The 27391-nt window shown below is 40.8% G+C and overlaps 1 protein-coding gene across 1 annotated transcript in view; it reads right to left on the bottom strand.

Annotated features, from left to right (window-relative positions):
- The window catches only part of KCNH1 (potassium voltage-gated channel subfamily H member 1), a 166709-nt gene extending 149537 nt beyond the window's left edge, over nt 1-17172 (bottom strand). The window contains exons 1-3 of the mRNA XM_042051427.1: nt 16706-17172; nt 16353-16459; nt 6422-6550 (exon numbers count right to left, since the gene is read on the bottom strand). Of these exons, the coding sequence (XP_041907361.1) occupies nt 6422-6550; nt 16353-16459; nt 16706-16728 (259 nt within the window). The 5' untranslated portion in view covers nt 16729-17172. The remainder of the gene's footprint in view (nt 1-6421; nt 6551-16352; nt 16460-16705) is intronic.
- Between the last annotated feature and the right edge of the window lie 10219 nt (nt 17173-27391).

Here is a 27391-nt window from a genome sequence, read left to right as displayed (position 1 = left end):
TCATTTCCCTTGACTTGCTGGCCACGCTGCCTTTGATGCATCCCAGTATACTTTATGAGCTTCAAGTGCATCTCGCCCAGTCATGTCCAGCCCCTCACCCGACCCAGGTGCAGGACTTCACAGGTGGCCGGCCCGACGAGGCCCGAGGGGGATGCGCTCCAAGGGGACCCGGGCAATCGGCCTCTCCGGCCCCGGGAGGGAGCTGCTGCGGGACGGGCGATCCGGCGCTGGCCGTGGTGCTGACGCGGGACGAACGGGGCTTGTTCGCAAACGTCGGCCCCGGACAGAAACAGAACAGACCACGGAGTTCCAGCTTCACCCGGGAACTCGAAACCGGCCTCCCTCACCAGACGCGAAATGTTTCTAATGCCAGGTAACATAGACAGCTCCTTTTACCAAATCAAACCAGATTGATGGAGAGGGCATTTTCCTAGATGATTCAAAACCTGAGGACAAACTTTCAGCGTGCATTTTCTTCCAAACATTGTTCTAAGATTTGGGCTACTTGGACATAAACAGAAAGAGGATGAAAAGGAAGCACCTCACTTGAGCTTTCTTGCACAAAAGCACTGCCAGACAACTCTGTGGCACGATTTGTGGCTATGAATGCAGAGCACTTCCCAAGAATCATCTCCTTTTGAAAGGTAGAGCTTAACCCATTCCTCTCTCCTCAGCATCCCCTGTAAGCATCTCCTGTGCCCTCACTTGTGGCTGCCTAAATGGCACACAAAAGAACTGTTCCCACCAACACTGGATCCCACCCTCTACTCCAAACTCTGATCTGAAAGCAATTATAACTGTTCTAGGCAAGAGATTGTGTCACAAGGCGGTGCTTTTCAGCTTGGCTTTTTACACCAGCATGGATACAAATTGGGAGTATGTACCCTAATTCCCTCCACACACAGGGTACCACACGTGGGAGCCCAGCTTGGAGATATACCCACCACTGTGCCATGGTGTGCCTAGAACCAGGCACTGAATCAATGTGCAGTGTGTGTGAATTTCATCTTTAGAACAAAACACTCTCCTCCTTGAATTGCCTTTGTGAAAGAAAAAGATAAAAATGTGGCAACTCCAACATACAGTTAAACCTGCAGGTTGTGGCATAGGAAAAAGAAAATAAAAATTAAATAGAATGCCAGTACTAGACCTTTTGAATGATAACATCTCCAGTAAAGCCTGAAAAGACAGCAGTACCTGTTGAATTTATTGCAATTTTCCCTCCAGAACCCTAAGGACAGTCACAGCTGACAGCAGGTCAGATATCTATCCAACAAAGACGGGTCAAGTAAGCCATAGGACTTAAGCCATAGGACTGAACACAAACACTAAATTTTAAGGGTCAGGGAGCTTTCCAAGACAAGGAACTAAGCTTCAAAATGGTGTGAGAATATATTGGTGTCAGTCCTGCTAGAACAGAGGAACCAGATGATATGGATTAGGAGTTTTCTTTCAACACAAGCAGTTGGTATAACCCTACGTACATTGTTTTCCTCTAGAAACAAAGAAAATATAAATTAAATTTAAAATCTAATGATCCTAGGTGGTTCTAATATAGGCATATATATTCCTCAAACGAAATAAGCTCACATAGCAGAGAAGACAGTTTGGAATTCAGGAAGCAAACATAAAGCTGGAAACCACCCCATGGCAGTGCTTGCCTGTGCCCCATCTTTGATTCTAATCCATTTTTATCATTTTTTGGTCTCCTTTTTCATTTCTGCAGAAAATATCATGCAGGGACAAAGCAATGTGACGACATTAAAACATCTCCAGCTTCAAAAGGATGGGAAGTCTTCAAGATTAACAGCACTGACTACACCACCCCTGCATTCCATGATGTTCTTCCAGCTTTCCACCATTTCTTCGCAAAGAGGTGAATAGAAATTGCTTCTCGTAACACCCAAGACGATTACAAAAGCTGTCCCCTGAGACTTGTTTCATGTGGAAATATGGCACTGAAATATACTTTTGTGCTGCAGTATTTAACTCATCAAAACTTTTAAAGCATGAAGTTTCATTTAACAATGGCCTTAAGCTGAAGAGGCCAATTTTCTAATATTTTAAGAATTAAAAAAATAAGTATTTTTAAGTAAGTTGATACTCAACCACAACAGCATTTATTATTTATTTGTAGGTAGCTATTTGTTTCCTACCACTCTCCTCAATTCAATCCTGATAACTCGAGAATTCAAACACTAGGAACTGTGGCAGTTACAGAACCCTTGTTACCACATTGTTGATCCATGACTTACACAATTCCTAGAGTCAGAACAAGAAGCCATTGTCTGCTAGAGAACAAGCTTGTTTGTCCACGGGTCTCTTGTTCTGTGTAAATGTGAATAAATCAAGATTCCAGCAGTTCTTTCCTCCACTCAAGCCACCTTTGTATTCCAACACATGAAAGATCCTTGCTTGCATCCATGAAGCTTCTCTGCAGTGCTCCTTCTCTTTGAAACCACATAACTAAAACAGTATTATTTTTCCATCTGGACTGGGAAAGCATAGCAAAGACTTTTAATATACTCACTACTTCCTTTTCATTTGTTTCCTTTTTTTAAGAAAACATTTCATCCAGATGAAAGCAGAGTGTATCTTCATCAAAATATTTCAAACACTGGCTCTGTTCATATAAATACATCTTTAAAAACAGAACCAAAAATCAGACAGCAACCAAAAAAAAAACCCAAAAAAAGCAGAAGCAAAAAGGAAAAAATAAAAGGAAATGTGAATTTTTTCCCTGAATTAAGATGAAGGAGACAAAATGTTTTTTTGTGTCTGTACTCCTGCGTGTTATGCAAAGGACAGCTCAGCTGCAAAATGAAATAAAGCATCTTCTGCAGAGGAGATGGCAACTGATGATTGCTACAAGGCACAGAAGGCTACAATATCTTGGAGGAAAACAACCATTCGCTATTTGATTCAGTGATGTTGAATTTGACCACCTCTTTCTATAAAAACAAAGTATCAAAAGCAAAAATTAGGATCCAAAGAATTGTTTCCTAACTCTTATGAGACTGCATAGATGCTCCTGAATATGTTCACATTGTATTCATACATTCCAAACCTGTTCAGGCAAACTGCTAACGAGCTACCCAGAGTGCAAGCACAGTTTCTATTTGTCTGCACAAATAACTGTTTTGCATAAAATGATGCATTCCACTTCATACAGTATTCTCAAGCATCTCATACTTGGTGTGTTAGATGTCAAACCAGGAGAGACATATACAGACAAAAATGCATTAATTCCAAATATAGCATATACTTTAAAATTCAGCTAAGAAGGTGACCTACCACTTGACAAGCCAAATTTAGCTATGTTATAGCTTGATTTTGCCTTCTATTCAAGTAAACCTAGTTTCCCTGATTTTTTTAAAGGGGCAAGCATACGGGAAAAAGTGGAAAGAAGTTGTTTAAAAATATTATCAGCATCACTGACACACTATTTTTAAGTGGTTTTATTTAGAACACACTATTTTTAAAGCTGCTGCATTTTAAAGCAAGCTTACTTACCTTCCATGGCAGTCATAAAATAAACATCTTCTAGATTAACTGAATCGATTAACGAAGACTACAAGAAGTCTACTTTTTATGTGACTTTAGAAATATTTTCTAGTTTCATCAATTCCAATGTCTGACATTATTAATCAATAAAAAAAAAAATTATTAAGCATGAAAAATGGTACTGGGACCTTCTATCCCTCTGAGTCACCTTCAGATAAAAGATGCCTATTCATCTTTGTGTAGTCAAACACCTGCCATTACAGCTCTACACTTTTCACTCAAGGAGCTGCATCATTTGCAGCTGAACAATCAGGCTTGAAATTGCCAGCAGGTGACAGAAAACCAAGATACACCACAGCTAAGCAGGCTTAGCCTGACAGATTAGTTGCTCTTTATGTAGTACAAGAACATGATCGATTTAATGTTTTTTTCTACATAGACATACAGGCATTGATTTTGAAAAACTTGAATACTTATCTATAATCTTCTGCAACTGTGCAAATAGCACATTTTATTAACATATATCTGCATCTACAGGCAACCTATTACATATTAAGTACTCATATGCATAGGAAACTGATTTCACATACAAACACAGTAAAAGAAAAGTACTTGCTAAGCTAACTGAAGGTGAAAGAAGAAAAAAGAATTGATTTAGCAATCAGTTTTCAGTTCACAGTTTTAGTTTTTCAGATTGAGAGTTCATTTGGGTTGAGAATATGAGAAACACTACAAAGAAAATTGCTGTCTTTCAGAATCATGCTACAAAGTTCCTGTGTAACATTGTACACAGCACAGAGAATATGCCCTCTTCAAAGCTCATGTCTGTGAAAGTAATGGTTCTTAGAACAAGCCAGTACAATTTTACCTTTTTTAGATTTTCCAAAAACATTTTTTCACTCTGTGAATCCTAGAGCCTACTACAGATGATTATCTTACACTCCATACCTGTCTTTTCTTCCCCTCTCTCACAGTATACAATTGCACAGTAAGATCTAGTACTAAAGACATGGACACGCATGTAAAAGTCTCTTTGACAAATCAGCTCTTCCAAGAAATTGCTTATCTAGCCATGAAGTGACAATACAACATCACACACCCAAATTCCAAAGCTAGCCTACAGCAAGTAAGTTATGGAAGAAAAATCGATAAATTAAGGATGAAAACAGAAAATGCAGTTCCATTTATATCCTGCTTGATTTGTGTATAAAGTGACTGACAACTCTTTACCAGCATGAAACTTCGGCAGTTTTATTAATTTTAGGAGATCCAGAAATAATATTTGGAAGACTCATTTAGTGCACAAGCCCTTCTGTACATAAAGACATGGCACTCAGGGAAGGAGTGCACTGTGAATCAGTGGCCTCTAAATAATACATTCGGTTCTTCTGTTTGCAACCTGTTAGTCACTTTGCCAGTTTCCATGGGCCAGAGGGAGAAATTTTGCTTATCATGAATTCCTCTGCAAATCCAGGCACTCAAGCGTAGGTTTAGTGCCTATACTGCTGGAGATTTGCAACTGCTGAGAATTACCATGCTCACTGCAAGAACAGCATAACTTCAAGATCCAAAGGAGATTAAAAAAAAAATAATTAGCATTCCCTTTCTTTAATATATTTGAATGGAAAACAAAAATGTTAGTGTTTCTTTGTGTTGAAAGTGAAGGACAAACTGCCTATCTCTTCCACATAAGGGAACTCCTGTGAAAGCAAAAAGACACAGCTACCACTCCTGAGTGAAAGTCCTGCTTAACAACTGACTAAATGAAGCAAGGGCCTTCACTACCGGCAAATAAATGAGAGCCAGCTTTACTGCATCATGCTAATTTATCTGTGCTGTCACTCCTCATCAGGATACAGTGAGGACCACTAGGCAGGGAAAAAATACTGTAGACTTTCTGACAAGGTAAGTTTTTTAGTTTTATTGAAGCAATAAGGAACCAAACAAATAGCATTAAAAAGAGAAAAAAAATTACCCCCATAGCCCGGAAGAGGGTATGTTTGTCAAGGTTGAACTTCCTTTTTCATGGTAACAGGTGTTTCCACTTTGAGAAACTATGTTTTTAAAGAATAACATTTTGAGAATAAATGTAAATCAGTTCATCTTCACAGTAAGTTTCCTGTTTAATTTTATACTACAAATATTATTAAATACTACAAAAATGCAAACAACAGGAGAACTTACATCCTTTTTTACCCCAGAGGACACAAGTCTCTGTAATTCACCATAGGGTGCAGAAGGTCTATTTCTGACAGGATCTGAACCTGAGTGCAAGTTTATGCTGCTGTCACAGCTGAGTTTGCTTCCAGGTTTCCAGGCTGTTGCTCAGCAAAGGGTTAAGAGCAGAACACTGCAGTGCTACTTCACTCACCAGGACAGCTTGAACCTGATTCCACTTAAGATAGCTGGAATCTCTTCACATAGGCTAAAGGAAACTAGTCCAGAACTTTAACCTAAGAAATCCCATAATAATGGCAAGTAACATCAAGTCAGGCAGAATTAAATTATTCCGATCTTTGCTAGACCCAGCCAGGGTTAATTCCTCAGTTTTTGCATACAGCTTCACACACAATTTGTACAGGGCTGTTGAGCAACATTGTGAATGCTTGAAGGCTATGCTGGAGAGTGGGTTAGTAACATATTTAAAAGGAAGAACAGTACCTATTTACCATGTAAACGGGGCTTTCTGAAGCACTTGGGGCTTTCATTAGCAATGACCCTTTCCAGTGCAGGCCAGAGCAATTTCACTAAAGAAACCAGCAACCATTTCTTGCACAAATGCCATCCCCAGTGGAACAGCTACACGCTATTTTAACATTTAATTCTTTGGCTTGGGTATTTAAAGGACTTCAGCTCTTTCAAGACCAGGGCAAACAAACAAAAGTAGCATAAATATGTAATTGTGAAAAAGACCAACCTTTACATGAATCATCCTCAATGGGCTGCTTGAAAGCCGTTATGTCATTGAAAGTACAAAGAAATAAAACCACTTTATCCTGCTCATTTCGAATTGGAGCAATTTTCACAAAGAACCAGACAGGTGTTCCTGGAAATAAACACATCAAAGAGTTGGTCAATGGCAGGCAGAATAGTAAATGTGCCAGTTTAGATGTTTACATCTCAAATCAGCCATCTGTAAAAGTAACTTTAATGTTGGCTCTTTTCACAAACACCTATTAGGAAAAATAACAAAGCAGCAGCAAAGTTTGTTATTTAAGTTCTCTTATTTAAGAGCTCTGTCTCTGCTTAGCTTTTTAATCTTCAGGAATCACTCTATTTCTGAACGTCACCTGCAAAGTTAACACTTGAAATTAAGAACTGCCTTGTGATCTCCTGAAAGGACAGTCCCACGTATGTGCAAAGGCTGCACACAACAGTGTCTTGCTGGTTCTGTGCAGGATTTGAGACCAGGCCAGCTGTGCCTAGGACATGAGCATAACACAGAGTCTCAACTCAAGAACATGATCAGTTTGGTTGACTTTATAATTCCCTGCCAACAGGGAATGCCCTAAAAAAGACCATGCCCTAACTACTATGGTAGCCTATGTCAAACTTCAGAGACAGGCTCCAGGAGCTCTGGTCTAGCCTGCAAATCCCCTCATGCAACCCTTCCCAAGCTGCCTTCCAGCTTGCCTTGTCCTGAGCCTCCCAATCCCCCCTCAGTGTGAAGCAAGACTCAGCTGAATTCAGGAGAGAACCAGCCATAAGGACCAGAACACAAGCTATGGATGGGATCAAAGTTGTCCAGCACAGAACTGCACCTTTCTAACTACTGCAGTAGGTGATCTGCTAATGAAAACTGCTTGAGAGATTAAAGCCTACACATAGCAGAAAAAAGTGGTCCCACAATATGAGCCTTCAGATGCTGCTGCCATCTCTCCTTTACCTGTATCCACACAGATCATCTCGAGTGGAGAATCTGTCAGTCAGCCCTGCCTTTCTATACTTCTGGCAGTTCTGCTGAGACTGCTGAGAAGACCCTAGTGATACCAATAAAGTTCCATGTAACACGACAGTGTCTACCACTTGTTTCACAGGACTCACCACACTGATTTTGGTGATATTTGGGTAAAAGCTGATTGGAGGGCTCAGAACAAAGCATTTGGTGACTGTATGTGATAACATGACCTCCCTGAAGGCAGCATTTTTAAGTCTGCAGTCTTTAGACATAAAAAGATGACTTCTCCAACTCTGAGGTACAGGGCAATAGGGACACTCCAGATCTGAGCCCTCAGGGAGTTCGTACCTGGGTTTTCAGACTGTCTCTACACCCTCAGTGATGATGAAAACAATTCATCATTGCTTTTGCAAGCACAAGAAATAAGAGACAAAGTGAGGATTTAGGCTTGCTTGCTGTGAGCAGCATTTTTCTTACATGTCCCTTGTGAGCTATGTTCGGAGAGAAGGGTCTACATACCAGGGGCCAAAATAAGATCAGGATCAGCAGGAGCTTGACCCTCTGTGAAAGCCAGAATAAAGAGCACCACACAATTTTTGTCACTTATGTAGCAAAGTCTATTTTAGAAAGAGTGACCTTAGAAGACTATTCATTTTTTTTCTCAGTCACAGGACCCTCCTCCATGCTAGTGATCAGATTCTCTTTCCCCTGAACTGCTCAGTATCTTAACGTGAGCACATGGTATGTTTCATGCAATAGTTTTTACTAACAAGGGCAACTTGTGTTTTCTGGCTGTGAAAGGGTCACAAGAAAACCCCAGGTACCTCACAAGTTACTGTTCAAAAAAGGAAGCAAAGGCAGCTTTTTTTCCAGGTATGTTAATATAAGGGAGGTTGTTGCTACCAGTGCCTCACCTGGCTGCTTCCCAGCCTCAGTGCTGAGCAATCTTTTCTGGCTACAGAAAGATAGGGCATCTCCAAAACCCATGGACAACTTCCATAAACGAAGTTCAATTCCTAAGGCTCCCACTGTGCCTGCATAACACACAGGCAGTTTCAAACCCTGGCTGAGATTCCATACCATATGTACAGCCACTTCTACAAACAGCAGGGTCTATGATGCATGGAGGCCTCTGCTCAAGAAGCAGAGAAACCCAGATGGAATCACTGGTGGCCATTTCTGAAATATGCTGAAATATGTCTGCATGGCAGAAAGTATTCAAGGGTCAATATATTTTTTTTAAAGAGGTAGCATTCCTGAACAACCCCTTCCAAAAAAGTATGAGCAAACAAACATGCTAAGTGTGAAAAAAGATTCAGCTAAGTAACTGTGCCAGTAAAATCATCACTAACTTGCTAATGAGCTTAGAAGACACTGCCACAAAGCAGCCAACAGCAATTTTCTAGCCAGTAACACCCTTTACACTACCCTTTCTCAAAAGCTCCTAAAATTGTCTATCTCAATTTCTTCTTGCCTACTTGTTTTTCCCAACTTCACATGGGAACTATTCTAAGGCTGATCAAATCTGTATCCTGCTTTTACAGAGACTCCTTGGTGACTAACTGCTTTTCATTTTACCCACTTCAACGCCCTTCACTAACACTGCAACTTTTTAATCAGCCAGGATCTCCATCTATAGCCCTGCTTTTTGATCTCTATCTACATGCGCTTTTTTAGATTAAGGATTTTTTCCCCTCCCCAAAACCACTTTGTATTGCCTTACTACTTCAAGCTACAGCCATTCTGCTATGGGCTGCTCACATTATTAACCTTCATAGCATTGAGGCTGAATTACATGCTCAGTTTCTTCTCTGCCTCTCACAGTTATAAAAGCTTACTACCGTGCTTTTGAAGATGCTGTACTCAACACAGAAAGGATGCAATTCACCCTCTTATTCTGGCTATTTGTCAGATGCATGATGTCATCTTCCCTTTATGGTTATGCTATAGTATGTTGTTGCAGGAGTTTTCTAACATGTTCTGAATGCAGCAAGAGGACTTTTCCCAATAACCTGCCGAAGGCTGCTGCAGGGCAAGGAGCTTTTATCAGCAGAGTTCTTACTTCCTGACTCCCTTGACTCCCACTCCTGTGCTGCAATATTTACAGGAAGAAGGAAGACAAAACACTTTTTTACCTAGAACCAAGTGTAGAACTTAGTGAGGTGTCCCACAGTCTAAAAGAAAGAGCCAGATGCCCTCGACAGCTAAAGTAGATGTGTTTGCCGAAATGCACTATTTGGGTACCCTTGTAATTTCCTGAGTGCCACAAACAGAATGCAAAATCAAGATGGCATGCAGGGCTTGCAGAAATCATCTTCCAGTTTGGGATCTACACAGTAACACTGTAACAGCAGAAACAAGTAGAAGGAAAATTCTGCCAGGCCATGTACCTGCTTCCACAACATTGTATTTTCCCTGCAGTGTATTCCCTAATATCTTGTCAATGTCTCTTGTGAATAGGAGAAAAGTGGACCTAAAAATACAGTCATGAGGTGAGTGCTCACAGTGCTGGGTTACATGGGCTTTCCACAGTGCTCTGCAACCAGGAGCACATTCACAGCAGAACTGGAACCTGAACTGTGGGAACACACCAAATGGCTCAGCCAAGAAGTGGCCATGCTCAGCTTTTGTCCCACATACTGGTTTAATTATCAGAAGAATTTTACTTTTTAAACATTAAACAGTTTATTTAACTATTAAACAGGAAAGCCAAAGTATAAACTACTTATAAATCAGGTCGGAAACTAGAATTTCAGGGTCCTACAGGCAGCCCTCATGCTCTTGGTGTCAAAGCCAACATCCCTGCTCAGCCAGACAACCATGACTAGCAAGAGGCACAAACAAGGCCATTTTAATGAAAAACGTGATTTTCAGATTCTGATTTTCAAGTTATTCAGGCAGCGAAATTGCAGCATGTTCCAGAGTTCTCACAGCAAAAAAGAGTAACTTCCCAGTCTGCACTGATGCACAGCCACACAGAAAGTGTTTACCAGTGTTTCCAACAATACATCTACTTCCATTTACATTTTCTGTTTAGTCCTGGCAACCTCTCTCCCTGGTAAAGTTCAGTGATAATACCAGTGCACAAACAAAAAAGTAAACACTCATGAGCTACATTGGCTTCTGTTAGATTTGGAATCAGCAGTGAAAGAATCCAGAGTTTGTCTAGTGGCATAGGACCAATCATGCTAGAAAAGGGAATGTCCCTTCAAAGCTGCAGGACAAGCAGTGTGAATGACTGAGAAGAAATGAAAATCTACAATGAATGCCTGATAGTAGCCATAGGACCAGCCTGGCTCGTGGTACCAAAGTTATGAAGCCAATCCAGAATTAACAGGTGCAGCTCTTGATAGGCTTTTATGGCCTGAGCACAACACTGAGGGTGTTACCTTAAAGCAAAGACTATTTTAAGAGCTGTGATACAAGTCCCATGTCTTCTCCAGACTAACACACCATAAATGTCTGCACACCTTTCAATTTCCCATCTGAAAGACAAATACTACTGTCTCTTCCTTCTCCTCTTTTCCAGTCCTGTGTCTTCCAGCAATATGTGCTCAGTCCCTTGCTGGGCAGGAACACCAGCATTTAACATAGTATTTAACTTTGGTTGAAGTCTTTCAGAAATTCTTACAGCATCAAAGTGAAAGAGGTCTTAAAGGTCTATTCCAGCTTCTCTTGGAGCATATCACTGAGCTCTCCTAAGTTTTCCTTCCTGCCAAACAAAAAGAGCCTAGATGAAAATCAAAATCACTCTTTAAATATGCTCTTTGCCCATACCTTGAGCCATTTAACCAAAGAGGCCAACTGTTTTTCAAAACTACAAAAAGCACAGTTTAAATAAAACTGCAGTACACAATTTTTCTTTCCACTAATTAAACCAAAATTAATTTATAAATACAATGAAAAAACCATGTTTTGACAATTCAGCTGACATCTTCACTGCCATTAATGAATGGGGCAAGTTTCCTCTAAGCAGCACAACCTCTGCATTACTTGATCATGACTCAGTCAAACAGTCATCAGACACCTACTGCCCTGAAGGAAAACAGGCGAGCAGTATGGATAGAAAAGTATGGAAGCACGTGCCCTGTCTCCATTGATTCCTACATGCAGCAATGCAGACAGCACGACTTAAGTTATACAAACAGCATGGCTGACCATTACAGCCACCCCTTTTAGGGTTTCACTCATCCCAAGTACTCAGTATGAGATTGTTTCTCTCTATCCCACACAGACAGAACAGTTTGCCCAATGTCCAGCTAGCAAACCAGCTGATGAGGTGTGATCAGAGAGAGTTTGGCAAGCCACTGTACCCACCCAGATTTTAACCAAGTGTTCAGAGAAGCCTGTGATATTTGACCATGCAAGACAAAGAACAAAAGTCTTCCTATAGACTCTAGCTTGGAGCAGAGAGCATGTACCACATGAGAACAGACCAACTCAGTGTGCAGCTCACTCTGTGCCAACAAGAATGTACCTTTAAATACATTCCCAGCACTTTTAAAGCTGTTACCTTCATGTCTTCTCTACCTGGTGCTGGGATGCTGTGGCACCTAATGCTTCCAAAGGTCAGATCTTTACATGCTAAGATAAGGAAAAACAATTTTAGTCCCCAAAGGTGGAATTGCTACTCACAAGGGTTATCCTATGACACTGAAACAACACAGCAGAAAACAAGGTTCAGCACACACCCTTGTACTACAGTAGTGCTGACATGGTTCACCCGATCCTGAGTTCTCTGAAGAACAGAACATGAGTAAAAGGAAGACACAGTAAAGTCTTGAGATCTTCTTTCCATTTACCCCAGAAAATACTTAAGGATTACTACTGGGAATTCAGTACATACTTGTGGAGATGACAGCAGATCTTGCTTGCCAACACATTTGAAGTTGACAAGATCAATGGGAATTACCAGTTTTATGAGTCCAAAATATTTAATTTGACCTTGCTGAAGGTAACTGAACTCACACAGATGGATTTCACAGGAGATGCAGGTGTGCATACTGCTTGACAAATAATGGAGCTACACTTCAGTGAGAGGTCGAGGAGGATATATGTCACTTGACTCCAACACCCTCATTCTTTCCTGCTTCTGTTCCCATGCAATGATATGGGTTAGCAAAGGTTTCCATCTGGAGACACTACAGACACAGCACACACAAGATGGTTTTAACCAGTAACAGTTATGAGAAACTCTTTAGTGGTGAGCAAACACAGGTCTACCACCCTGAAGTGAATTTTGCTGCCTACAAATTAGGATGGGGTTGTTTCCTTTTGAACGTCTATAGAAAGCACTGGTCCCAAAGATAAATGCAAGTAGAATCCACCAAGTCACTATTTTAGGCTTATTTGTCATTCTCTGACATCTGAAGGCTTTCTAATACACTGGGGGAAGAAGGGAGAAGGAAGGAGGAGAGAAGACTGTGCAAATGTTAAAATGAAAATTTTAAAAATCAGACAAATAAACTCCTCCCCCCCCCCCCTTCAAACTCACAGTATTAAAGTTGTTAAACATTCAAGCACCCAGAAAACAGGGAAGTGAACCCCAGCACAAACTGAAAGTGCATCCCAGCCTTTGGGACTCTCACCACAATATGTTTACTCAGCAGAGAGCTACTGCTCTACAAAACTGCTTTGCAGTGTGCAAAATAGTTACCTACAGCCAACCCAGCATTCTGGCAAGCATTCTGCTGGTCCTATCTGTAGAGAACTTCTGAGACAAAAAAAATAAAGGTGTCTTAACACTCTCTCTGCAGCACAGCTGCAGACCATAAGCAGTAGCAATGCCTCTGCTCAGACAGGGGACACTTGAAGACTCTTTCTAACTCTTGATGCACTTCACCTTTGATGAGCTCACCCCACTTCAAATATTCTTCCACTGAAGTAGGTCAAGTACTGCATAGAAAAGGGGGTTAGATTTCAATTGGACACCACCTCTTCAGAGGCAAACAGAAGCAAGTAAATTTTGCATTCTTACAAAAATTTTCTTCATCAATAATGAAAGCAAGTGCATATAGAACAAGCCTGCTTTTGCATTGTTTGTATGCCAGGCCTACATTGTAGGTGAAAAATTAGGCAAAGAAAATCCAAATTTAATTTACTCAGACATTTTTAACTCATGAGGCTGACCATAAAGTGTAAAAGCTTAACAAATAGCTGTCAAAGTCTCATAAGAAGTTAGATGTTCAAAACACATCAGGTAAGGTAAGATATGACTAAGGCTAGATATAAAGTATTTTCTAATACATCAGCTGTACCCTTCCTTGGTATAGGTTAATTTATCTCCACTGACTTCAGACTTAGTAATGTTTTAATTTTTCCATGTAAAAATAAACAATACTTCCAGCATCACTGGATGCTCACATCTAATTAAACAATGGAACTGAAGCTGTCATGTGAAATTACTGTCAGTCTGCCTGTTGTCATTTTGCAGTCCAGATTAAAGAAAGCTTTCACTTTGTGTCTTTCCAGGTGTGACAATGAATCCCCACTGAATGCAACAGGATGGCATCAAAGCAACAATGACAAAAATCTGGTGGCTGTGCACCTGTTTGCTCTAATTGCTTCCAATTATCCTGAAGAAGCTCTTATTTCTGGGAAGCAATTTTTCCAGAGAATTACAATGATTGTTACATGTCTGCTAAGTCATCAAGGGCCTAGCCCAAGGAAACACCAAATCTCTATCACAACTTCAAGTTCTGAAAACAGAGAGTATAGTCACTTTTGGATGGGGGGAGGACTGGACAAAAAAAGGGAAGGCCAGGGTAGAAGCAGCATCCATAAATGCAAACATGATGAAGGCAGAAAATTGTATGTTGTTTCTGGAGTTGATACTGTGAACTGCAATGAGGCTTGTGGATATACTCTGTCAACAGCTGGATGGGGAATTCTTATCAGACAACCAAGTAAATGCTAGCCCTTGGTCACCACCATGGAGAGTGCCATGTCAAAAAGAAAATAGCCTATCACTTCTAGTAACATCATTAAATGTCTCACTCTGCTGTTGACATGTAGGACCAGGGAATAATTGTTACTCAGAGAAAGAGAAAAATGGCTGCTGCTCCTAAAAGTACAAGATTGACTTGCACTACCAACATCATTATCAATTCAAAACTCCTATTTTGTTTTCCTTTGTTCCTCCAAAAGGATAGAGCCTGTACCATCAAAGCAGCCAGAATTACATTACATGTGCAGGCTGTGGAAAATGTACCAATTATCCAACAACTCAAAAATGGAAAAGAAACCTTGCTATTTATCATGACTGTTAAGTTTATAAGGAGGGAGCAGACAGGTAAAGAACAAGAAAAATCTATTTCCTGTCTATTTCACTGGCTAATTTGAAAAAGAAAAATAGAATGAGGAAAGAACAGAGAGACAAAACAGAAGAAACAAAGAGCAGGATGTCTAACAAAATTCAGGGTCCTTTCCCAAGCCTTCAAACTGAGAGCAGGTTAGAACCAATCATGTTCATTAGCTGAACCATTGCCATAGTTGCAGGCAGAGGTAAGGTGACCACAGAGGAAAGGCCACTTAGCAGTCTGGGTGCTAAGTGACTGGTAAACAGGACAGTGTTTTTCTGTGATGTGGCTTATATTGAGAAAAAGTTCCACCATGTTCCCTTTTCTTATATTTTTCAGTTAAAACTTTCTAGTGTTATTAGTCGGTCTCTGCAACAGTAGTTAATGCATCTCTAAAGCTACAAATCTAACAAACATTAGGTGCCCTGCGTTTTGTTAAGCTTGAAAGCAAACTGTGCTTCCCTTTTTCCCATGCCTGTGACCCTGTGTGCACAGAGCAGAACCATCGCAGCTCCGTCTTTTGGCATGTCACACAACACAGCTACTGCACAGCTGGACTTTGTTCTAGGCCACCTCTCCTCAGAGGAGTGCACAGCAGGGCAGGAAATATTCCTCACTCCACGGTTACCTTGCTTTAAATCTGCATAAAAGACAGAGAGGCCCCCAGCTCTACTACAGGCCATATGCTGCAGCACGACAGAAGAGTAGCTGCATAGTCTCTTGGTGCCAAATCACTGATAACTAAGAGAGAATTCCAGACTCTCCTAGATCCCAGGACTGCAGCTTATTTACTTGGCTTTGGATGCATAGATGTGAGCTGCATATGGTCCCCATGGCCACAAACTGTGCTAGGAACAGAAATCAGCTTTTAGAAAATAGGTAAACATCGGAGGCAGGTAGGGCTAGGAGGAAAGCAGCACAAAGCAAGGCCATACAGACAGTTCATGCAGGCAGTACCAGCTCCTTTATTAGAAGGCAAAATTGTTAAGAGCAAAATAAGTTCCAGAATGAGACTTTTCAGCTTAACATCTACCCCGGCTGAAGACTTCAGTGTATTTACACTTCAGGTAACATTAAGTAGATGAAAACAACTGTGCACAACATAGTCCACACTAGATGAGACAACAAGTTTGGGGCAAGTAGTTCATCTGCTGACATGTGCAGTTACAGACAGGCTGAATTTCCTAGGAAAAAAATCATGTGCCAATTAAGGATTTTTTGTCCAAAACAAAAGAAAGCATCAGAAGTAGCTCTGTTGCTAAAACAAAAGATGGGTTCTTTTTATTCCAAAACTGCCAAATACTGGCTTTGCTATGTCAAGTTTTTTAAAACTGAGAAAGTATGTTCTCTGTAGTGGAAACTTGCACAAACCTAGCTTGTGTACTACCACTGATGGAATCTTCAGTGTTGTCTTAAAGCATCACACCCAAATTACTCTAAACGTCAGAACAAATTACAAAGCTTCCTCTGCCTCCCTGAGTGACTTTCATCTCTAATGTTCTCATTTCTCCCTTTTAGATCAAGTGGCAGAACTGGGGCTTATTTAGCCCTAGATAAAGCACGGTCCTCCAGGGTGACAGAATTGCAGTTTCACTACAATTTAGAGCAACTTTGCGCACCTACATTAATGAACAAACCAATCAGCCACTTACTGTTCTTCTTGTACATCAAGATTTCAAAGGAGTTCATCTCATAGTTCTCAAATGTTTGCCGGACCTTGTCAATTGTATCTTTGTCTGTCAGCTCTCCATACATAAAACTGCAAATAAAGGGAGAAATTCAAGTCAGATACCAGACAAAGACACAAAGCCATTTGTTTACCGTGTAAAAAGGACCCATTTAGAAATGGCTCTTCTGTGGTTTTGTTTCACCTGGAAAGCATATTTGACAGATGTAGGCCCAGGAGATATAAGACAAAACTGGAATAAACAGATTACTTTCCTCCTCAAGCAACAGGCACAACACTACAAGCTATTTAACAGAAAATAAATCTGTTCTCAGATACCTGCAGGTGCTGCTCTTTTGCATAACTTCTGCTCTGTGATATCCTGATAACTTGCAAAATCCATCGTTGCTGTAGACAATGGGCCAATCCACGATCTGGGCATTACCCAAGACAAAATTAGTATCTGTTTGAAAAAACACATCAGTTAGACGTTAGTCAAGGCTATGGTTGTATTAGAGGACATATTTATTTCAGAACCCAATCCTAATTGCTTCAGTCCCTGCACAGTTTTTCCCAGATATTACTCTCACTGCAGTCAACAGGATCATTCCAAGTTTTAATTTTAAGTAAATGCTTACTTTTAAAAAAGTGTTAATTACTCAGCATAAAAAGATGCGTTTATGCAAATGAAACACGATGGTTAAGCAGGTAAAATTCATCTCTTGACTGAGGACAGATCCACCAAACTGTTTCCCTCTGTGCCACACGCACAGATCCACCACGACACTCAGTTTGAATGCAAAGCCTCTCACAGGTGGCCAGACCAACACATGAGCAATGTGAATGCAGACACAGTGTGCTCCTCTCAACACTGCCTTCACTGCTGGCCACACAAGCCCAAATGCTTATGTACAGCACAGCACTCCAAACAGGACACCAAGAACTAGGGCTAGCAATTATACCAGTAGAAGGAACTCCTTGTCTGCCACACAAACCAGAAGGAGTCTCAATCAGTATAAAAAAAACTAAGCAGGATTCACGCCTCCATTCTCACTGGAGCTGTGCGTGGCACTTCTATTATGATTGCCAACTCAAACCAACACCTGTGCCAAGACAGACAGCAGCCCTGGGCACTGGCAGGCAGGAGGAGATGGTGGCTCCTGTCACAGCTGCAAAGACCCTCTGGCTTTTGAAAGAAAGGCTGGGCAGTCCCACGAGATCAAGAAGCACTCATTTTTAAGGAGAGCCCTTACAGGAGTTCACCATGCTGTCAACTTTTCAGGATCGACTCCCAGCTGCTCACACATCCACAGATATCATTAATGCTTCCTGCAATCAAATGACATTTTACCTATTAATTGCAGAGAGTTTCGTTTGTTTCAACTTCCCTTTTCAAAATCTTTCACCCCAAACTTCAAGTGGGTTTAAATAAAGGAGTCCTGTAGCTAGCTAAATCCACGAGCATGATTAAATGTATTTTCATACACTCTTTAGAGTGAAATACACCAGAGTAATACATCTTCAGGATATTTTAGCTGCTTTGTTTCTCACAGACTCTTTTAAATACCATGGTTTTTGCTTGGTTGAAGCACTTTCTCCCAAAAACAATACACCTCCTTTACCCCTTCCTATGAATAAGTAAACCAAGTCATTTCTCACTGCTAACGCAAGTGCTTTTGAGTGTCTATTATAAACACTACATTAGACTGTGTTAGGATATTTTTAAATTTCATCAGGAAGTACCAAAAAAAGACCAAAAAAATGCAAATACAAATGTTAGGCCAGGTCCTGCCCAGATCTGAATGATGTTATTTCATGCATGAATTCCTTCTCACTGTCTCCCCTTCTCAAAACATAACTTTTCCTTCTCTCCACTTACTAAAGAGTTCCTGTTAAGCATTTGCCTGCCTTTCACACTTAACCCTCATTGTCTTCAGATAAACAATCTCTTGGGTTTTTTCATTAAAGGCTATATAGGACACATTTCTGATGAACATCACTGTGTTAATCCTACTTTTATCTAGCCTTGCAATGCTTCTGTGATTTACAACACTGCTCTTGTCTCCTATTTACATGTACAAACAAAGCCTTAAATCCATAAGGGAATTTAAGCTCCAAAAGGTGAGACTGCAACAGTCTAGTCCCTAGATGGCCAGCTCTCAAAGACTTGGGAGCTGGAAGCTCTGTGAGCAGTGTTGTAGAGGAGAACTGAAAAACCTTAGCACAGCAAATAGAAATCTGTCCAAGTTAAACGACAGAAAACAATTTAAAAGCGGGATATTTTAAGTTGGCTTTTTCCCCTTTGCTATATTAGTTACAATACTTAATATTTTAACATAAGCCCAGTTCTTACAGACAATTCTTGATTCTTTGCCATTATTGCAGGAGCTGAAAAACCACATTCCCACTTATGTTTTGGCCCAGCAAAGCCTGATTTGTTTGGACTGGCAGTTTCCAAAGGATGCGTAGAGAACATGCACACATTTCCCTTCCCCAACAGCAGTTTGGATATTCTCCTGCAAGATGCAGGCTACCTTAGGGCAGTGAAAGCTCAGCCACTATTTCAGCTCCTGAATGACTGTTCTAATTATCAAGCTACCACAGTGAATAGATGTCAACATCCTCACCATGTGAGTTTTTAAGTCAGTGTGACTTGGCTGTTGTATTTTATGCACCCCTATTAGTCCACACAGGGTGAGCCTCTCTAGCAGGTAGAGGTTCAGTGTTTCATGAGAGTCCAGGCTGGGTTTAGTTGTGAGTTAGAAGCAAACTGAGAGATCTTTATGTAAAGATAAAGCTTTAAAGGAAAAATTTCGTGCAACTATCAAATCAAAGAACGAGTTAGAGATTTTGATGTTCCCATTGTTTCATAAGTGTCTCTCCCTTCTAGCTAATTCCCCCTTCATGCATCTTGACCTTTCTTTGATCCAGGCTTTACGTAGCTGACAAACACACCTCATTTCTTCAGAAGTGTCTCTGACAACAGTGTTTTGCCTGTGTGAACACTGGCAAGACACAGCATAAAATAAGAACTCCCACTTGTAACTTCCCTGCATAGCTTGTTCTGACAGACAACCCAGAGGTAGAAGGGCTGTCCTCGTTGCTATCATTTACATTCAATTGCATTGACATCCCTGACAATGTGCTACTTGGGGACAGCTCATAATCTGTTAAAAATTGTTCCTAACATAAGAAAATAGTAAATAACATCCAGTGAGGCAAATATTGCCACTCCATCTGCAGGGACACAGGGTCCCAGAGGCCACGAAACAGCTGTGGCTTTGTTACACAACAAGCATGAGGGATGCTCTAGTGAACTCTGAGTATCACAGGGCAGAGACTCTTGGGGACTCACAAGTGGGTCAGCAAGGCCAGGAAAAGAGTTGGCCAGAGGAAGACCATGAGGAAATCCACTGCTAAATTCTATTCAAAGACAGGGATGAAATGGACATACTCAAAACTATTTAGTGACTTGAAGCACCTCTTTGAAAGGACTCAATGAATTCCCCTACCAGGAGATCAATTTCTATCACAATGGCAACTGTGTTAGCAGTATTGCCTGGCCCAAGAAGAATCTGAAAGCATCACTGGCCCTTGTTATGAGCGCCAAGAAAACCTGAGCTAGAACTGGAGAGGGCAGGCTCATATAAAAGACCTGGGCTTCTGGCTTGTGTTACATTTGGCACAGTCTGAAGAAGACCACTGGGAAGCAAGGAAATATGCAGAGGTGCAGCACAGAGCACAGCGTGCTGCAGAAACACAAGTAAGAGCTGTAGCATCACGAAGGCAGCACAATTACTTGCATGAGTAGGGCAGGCTTCTGCAGCACGAATTACTTTGTGAAGTGCATCACTCCATATTTTCTAGCCTGCGTTTTCCCCAGGTCAGTTCTGCTCTCTGCAGTATACCCACGTCAGCATCTACACACTCAAATGTCAGATCCAGTTTGGGTTATCACTTTAAAGTAGACATGGCCACTTAAAAGCAACAAGAAAAACATTTTAACTCCTTCCAAAACGTAAGAATGGATTTCACTCAGTCACTGAAACCAGCACTTTCCTACAGAGCATCACAGAAGAATCAGAAAATGTCTTTCTAAATAACCTTGGTCCTTTAACAGTAACAATAGCAAGTGTCTAGAGCACCCATCTTACCAAAACTATCTACTGAATCCTATTGTGACATTTAGTGCTTTGTTTAACCAAAACATCATCTTCCAAAATTCCTGTAGACAAGCTGCACTCACAGACATTTATCTGGCCAGGACTGGCTGACTGAGGCGTGGTCACCTCCTTGCAAGGGCATGGAGCAAGTTACTGAAATGTTTCCCCCCTACCATTCCCTCCCCTGCACAGCTACACATTTGCTCCCACTGCATTCCAGACTCTCCTGTAACATGGATCTTGCCCAGCTGAGATCCCCCACCTCTTTCCAGACGCCAGCACACTGGTTCTACCTTCCCTGTCCCAACAGTGATGCACAGGTCCTTTTCTGGGACACACTGGCAGAAGGTCAGGGACCAGCAGCCAAACATATTCCAAACAACACTGCTAGATACATTCCCACACTGAAGGTGTTTCCTCATGGCACAGAGGAAGCTGAGGGGAAACCTCTGCCCAGGCAGTTGTAGAGCAGACCTTGGTAACACGAGAGGCTGGTTCCCTCTGCACTTTCCCATGTGTGGGTCAGTCAAAGCCCCCACAAGTGTGCTTGGGTTTGTGTAGTGTACAAAAGTAATTTAAATATATTAATATCTTTTCCCACAGTTATCATACAAATACAACACTCAAAACATTTGTTCCCAATTTATTCCCCTCTCAGTAAAAGGAAAACCAGGCTCAGCATGGAGGGAAGACCTGAACTTGCTTGTTCTCCCACCAGTCTCTGAGAGAAGAGAAATTGCCCTCCTCATTCCAGACCACAGCCTTCCTCATGCTGTATGATGACAGCCCTGGTTATTGAGACCAGCAGGTCTTTTTTTATCCCATCTCAAACTCTTCCCGTGGATCTTCAGGGGAGCAAACCTAGTTCTTTAGCATTACCAAGCACAAACCACTTCTACAGCAGAACGAAAAGAGCTGCATATCATATGCGTCTCTTACCTTACCCATGGAATAGGGGTGGGGGATACAGCTACTGCTGCCTAAGCTGGCCACAGAACAGCACAGATGCTGTGTCACAGCCAGTGTAAGAAATGTGCAGCAGGCAAAAATCATGTGCCACTGTCATAGGAGTAAAGATTTTATCATACAGCTTAAGGACAAGGGGCACATGGTATTTACAAACTTGTGACTTTGCATGACAAACAGCATCATTTGGATATTGGGGGGAAAAGAGATTGTTTCATTTCTGTCTAATTTCTTCCCAGTGCATAGAAATCAAACCTTGTGTATAAGTAGGCCTGTCAAAATTGCTAGCAAAGGACAGCTATGTAAGAATTTTTGCTCATGTTTAGTCTTAGCTTTGGAAAAAAAAGTAAATGAGAAGCATTTAGTCACACTGATTAGTTACATTGTTCAAATGTAACTTCTGAGATCAAAATATGGCCCTAAGTCAGTACAAATAAGTCACACTGAATTTCAGGTACTTATTCAATCCTTTCTCTGCATACATGGGATTCGAGGCTTGCACTTCAGGGACCAACCACATTTTCATCCTAGGAGAAGTGGTGTAACTGTAGTCAAAGCAAGTACAGACCTGCTCAAATGACAGAAAAACTATTCATATGATAGAATAAAATAAATAAGTAATTCTGCTCTTCCACCCACATCCTCCTGTGGAAGTCAATGGTGTTACATGAATTCTCACCTTCACTCAGTATCTCCTTGTATTCATTCCTAGAGTGGAGGTGCTTTAGTGTTTAAATATCCCATTGAACAACTTGATCTCTCCACAGAATAATGTTATAGCAGCCTCAAATTTATCCATCCTTAATACTGAGGTCAACATTTTTAATCTGCAGCCTTGCTCTAGTACAAAAAACATAAACCCCTATAGATAGGTTCATTTGGTCTGTTTTATAAAAGCTTTATATAACTATTTATTTACTTTACAGAAACAAAAAGGGATGTAAAAGTTCCTTGATTGCTACAGCATGAACACAATTCCCTAAATACAGAGGCTTCATGTTTATTCAAACATGACTTCCACTGTCATGTGTACACCAGAGCAAAGTGCAAGTTGAAAAGAATTATTAAAAAATTCATTTCATTGTTCTTTCCACAAATAACAAGAGAGACCCTAACTAAAACAACAACTTCAAGTGACTCAGTTTAAATCATTACAGAAAATGAATGCTAATTGCAGCCAGCAGTATAGACAAAAACTACCTTTTCCATCTCAACATTCTTCCTTTGCATTGTTACAGAAAATACTTCACAGTAGGTGCCTACCATGAGAAAAGCTTAAATTGAAAAGAATGCATCTTTTTAACACTAGTAGCTATAAAACCTTCATAATTATCTATATTTTTTTAATAAAACAAATTGCTGCAGAATAATGGAACAAGAATATGAAATAGCACCAAAATTGCGCCAAAGCTGCCACACGTATTTTATGGATAGCATGATTCTTCGCCTATCCTTGAAGTACTGTCCATAGTGAGAAACTAAAAAAAAATCCAACACCCCCCCCAAAGAAACCCCTAAAAATAAACATCAAAACACAAACCCCACAAACATTTATACACACGTGATGTTAGTGTGAGATAATTAGATAATTTTCAGAAATGAGAAAGTTCATCAGTTGGTAAGAGTCAGACATAGCACCATCCTTACTAAAGGACAAAAACACTGTTCAGCAGTGAGACTTCGTCATTCAGCTGGTCAGGGGGTTTTTTTCCCCATCCCATATGATCTGAGCACTAATCCAGAAAAAGGCATGCTTTAGTTGCATCGATTACAAGTCTTTAGTTTAAAGAAGCTGTTTGATTTACTGATTATAGCCTTAAAAGTATTTGACAAGACCTAACTCCCCACTCACTTTTAGCTATGAGTTACAAAAATGCATTAACCAATTCTCCAATGAACGGGTTTCATTAAGATTTGTTTTACAATCTTGTTCTAGGATTTAATGTAAAACTGGATTGATATGTTGAATTATCACAGGAGAACTTCTTGAGCTTTCAGAACATTAATTTTAAAGCACATTACCTGTCAACTCTGTGCTGTACATTTTTCCCCTTACTATCTATAAAAGTAGTTTTAGCAAAATCAGGTCGTACATTCCTAAATGAAGGTGCACATTCAAAACTAGACTTCTGGCCTAGTAAAAGCCAGCAGAAAAAAAAACATCTTACATTCAATTCCAGTGATACTGAGAAAAAACACTGTCAATAGTGAATAGGTATTTCAATTATTTCAATTGGTACTGACCAACTGTATGAAAAGCATGGATAAAAATATATGTGTCTCCACAGTTGTTAACATGGGAAAGAAGGAAGATCAGGAAGCAACAAAACCCTTTATTTCATTCTCTTTGGGAAAATGTCCTTAACATAGAACCTACAAATTGTTCTCTTGCAGTTTCTGAAGGTCTGCTGTTTTCATTCTTCATTCTCTGTTAAGTTTCCTTTGCATTTCTCTCTGGCTGAACACAAAACCAGTCTTTTCAGTTTCAGAAGTGTTTACAATAAAGTTAATTTCTCTCCTAGGTCTCAGATGATGGTACAAGGTTAGCATGCCCAGGATGCAAAATGTTTATTGTACTGGGACTTTATAGCCTGTAATGGAAGCAACGCCATAAATCATGCAAATGTCTGTTATACTTGAGATCTGTGTCTGAAGGTGCTTTTTCTTTCCCTCTACAGGGAACTCTCTGCATTCCCCATCAAAAGGTCCAGGTTTGCTTCCCTAACTGATGTCTCCTTAGTGTGCTCCCAGGGGATTTTGTGAAAGGAAAATTAAATTCACACCAGCCTCGTGCCTTCTTACTTACCCTTCTTCCAACCTCCTTATTTTGTCCATAAATCAGAAAAGTATCTATGACTTCCACTGACATTCCAAAGCCATGTAAACACAGGACTTACTTTTATCATTCTTCCACATGCACAGTTATCACACACCTCAATGGGAATTTTGACCAAGGAAGGACGGAAGAATTCAGCTGGCATTTACATAAATTGAAAACTACTTTTGCCTCCAGATATTGATAAAGCATTGGAATACCACAAATAACCACTATCCTCTACAATAAACTGCACCAGCTGAATTGGGTGCCCTGGCCATGATCCAGGTTTATAACTGTTATTATTACAGTGCTTGTATACTGTGGATGTATTACATTACCAAGAAAAAACATTAATATCACATTAGCAGTAATCATCAGGGGCTAGTGATTCTTTATATACTGCACTGTTTTACAGCACGGGCTCATTTTCTGTCCCACTGGGTGTTCTGGTCTTTAAATATTTCAATGCTTCAAAGAAATTTTTATCAACCAACCGCTGCATGCAACATTTATTTTTCTAGCTCCGCATGGCTAGTACAGAAGCACAGATTTTAAACATTAAATACAAGATGATCAGAGTTATGGTGTCCCTCATTTCAAAGAAGGACAAATCTTAAGCTCACACTTCATCAAAGGTCTTCTTGTGAGAAGAAATCACAGAGGACAGACAAGGTCCACCAGTCTAGGAAGATGACACTTCACATGTTCCTTCCTGCATGTGCTATCCTAAGGCCATCCCATCCTCTCTCTACTCCAACACATGGGAAGGAAATGCTTTGCAGCCCTAGCACAGCTCTTTTGGCTGGCATTCAGTGCATGAGAACCTGTCTCAATTGATTTGCAGCCTGTGAAAAAGCTCTTGTTCCTAGTAACTCTGAGGTAGATGATTCAGACCAAAGGAGTTTGAGGTGAGTCTTGCTGCAGAAGGTGTGATATCAACATGAGCCAAATTTTAACCCTCATGGAAAAAACCCTGAACTTGCATGCCTACATACACTGCTACTACCTTTAGCCACTGAATGTGCATCAGCTTACCAGTGCCACATCTAACATGAAAGGCTGTCCAAAGAATTCCTTGTTAAAACTACTGGTAAAATAACGGTGTAATTAGTGCTGTCCTTAGAGCAATGCTTCCAAAAGAGGATGCACATCCGTTCCTTTGTTATTGCCATACAGCCTCTTTCACTGAGTTAACATCCCCTGCCCCAAAACATGCTTCCCTCAGTCCATCAGTGACTGATGATACGCATATCATGTACAAGTTCCTTCATGTGACGCACTTAGTACATATTTCTGTTCAAAGACCAAATTCCTCTCTTTTCAAAGGGAATCCTCCCCAAATTAGGAACAGTCCTATATCTGTATCTACTCAATATCTGTTGGCACTACTCAACTTGCTTGCATGTGCCAGCAAATACAAGCTTGACAACAAGCCCAAGGTTTATTTGGCAACTCCCAGATGGCGTAGATAGTTTCATTGTGGGTCACATTACTACCCAATTGAACGAAACCAAGAAAGGGGAGCCAAACCTCAAGCTTTATGGGCCCATTTAAGCAATCATCCTGTGGGCATCCCAAATCATCTCAATGGCCAAGTAGGCAGGACAAGATGAGACAGGCAACAAGAAACTGGCATGTTTCCATACTGCCCCCGTGCTGGTCAGCACAGCCCTGCCTCAGCAGGAGAGAAGGGAGTCTATCCTTGTCTGCTCAAGCAGACGAAGGTTAGAAAAACTGATTCATCCATAATTTGTATGTGACAGCATCACATTGACAGCAAAGCTGGATTGAGTCCAGCAAAAACTTGAAGGCACATTACAGAAGAAATGGGCTTCTAAACCTGAGTCACTTCCCTAAGCTTATCCTTATATGTCTGAACTGTGCATCGTTTCCTACCAAGCTTAATCTAAAAACTTGTATTGATTCCAGTCCTCAGGACTTGCTGAGCGTTTGGAAATGGAGTGCTGTCATTTTACCTGCGCTGTCTAGCACCACATTCTGTTATGACACCTTCTTAATAATGGGGGAAGAGAGGAAGAAACAGAGCATAGCTTCTGCTGCATGATTCCCCCCATCTCCAAGCCTCAACTGATTTATTGCATCGAGGCTTTGGCACTGAAAGCCAAAAGAGGAAATTGGTTTTTAATGAAGAAAATAATCTACAAAGTCGAGACAGTTTTGAAAAAAACCTTCAATAACTGTTGTTGGAAGATTAGAGAAGCAGCCTGAATGTGATCAAATGTAACATTCATTATAAAAGAAATAAAAAAGAGGGCAAGATTCACTGTAAGTCTGGAGAGTAATTTTTTTCAGGAATGCAGCTTCCAAGCCCTTCCCTTCTACAGGAAAGTTGCAGAGAGAAATAACCTATAAAAAGAGCCTCAATTTTTTGTGAAAATATGGTCTTATCAAAGGCTAGTTCTCCAATAATCCTGCCTAATTAAAAAAAAAAAATTAAATCATTCTTGTGATCATTTGAGTTTTTAGCTGCTTATCAAGAAGGTTGTCTTTGCTTTATCAGAACAAACTATGTTTTTAATTAATTAACTCGTCTTGTCTTCAAAAAGAGCTTGATCCTGCATATTCTCAACCATAGTACAAGTTCTTAATCCTTTAAGTAAACCCCACTGAAGTCAATGGAAGCATTAAAAATGGCACAACTTAGGCTCGGGGCTTTAAAAGAAATGCACATGCCTAGGTTAAACAAATCCATGAACGCCTGCATGGTCGCCAGCTTACTGAGGGAGCAGCTTTTGGTAAGTCCCGAAGTGAAAGAATCTGGATAGCATTAATACATATTTGCATGCAATTGTGAAATTCGAGGCATTTTCCACTACACAGTTTTCCAAGAGACAGACCTGGTTACAGTGCACTAGGAAAAAAAAGAAATATCTGCCCTCAGCCCTCAAAATGGCAAAGTCTCTCCTCACTTATGACCAACCTTCCCTTTCAACTCGGGCAGGCAGCCCTGGCCGATGCCCCCGCACCGGGCTCTCCCTGCCCAGGGACCATCTTGAATCCCGGCACCTCCTCCCGGTCCGGACCCGCCGCCGCCCCCGCCGCTCTCCGGACGCCCCG

Source organism: Corvus kubaryi, unplaced genomic scaffold (assembly GCF_017639235.1).
Source record: "Corvus kubaryi isolate FWS band 111438036 unplaced genomic scaffold, C.kubaryi_AGA036_p1.0 76, whole genome shotgun sequence".
In the NCBI taxonomy this organism is placed as follows: Eukaryota; Metazoa; Chordata; class Aves; order Passeriformes; family Corvidae; genus Corvus; species Corvus kubaryi.
Note: the sequence above shows the minus strand (reverse complement) of the source record. Positions and strands in the feature narration are given on the sequence as shown.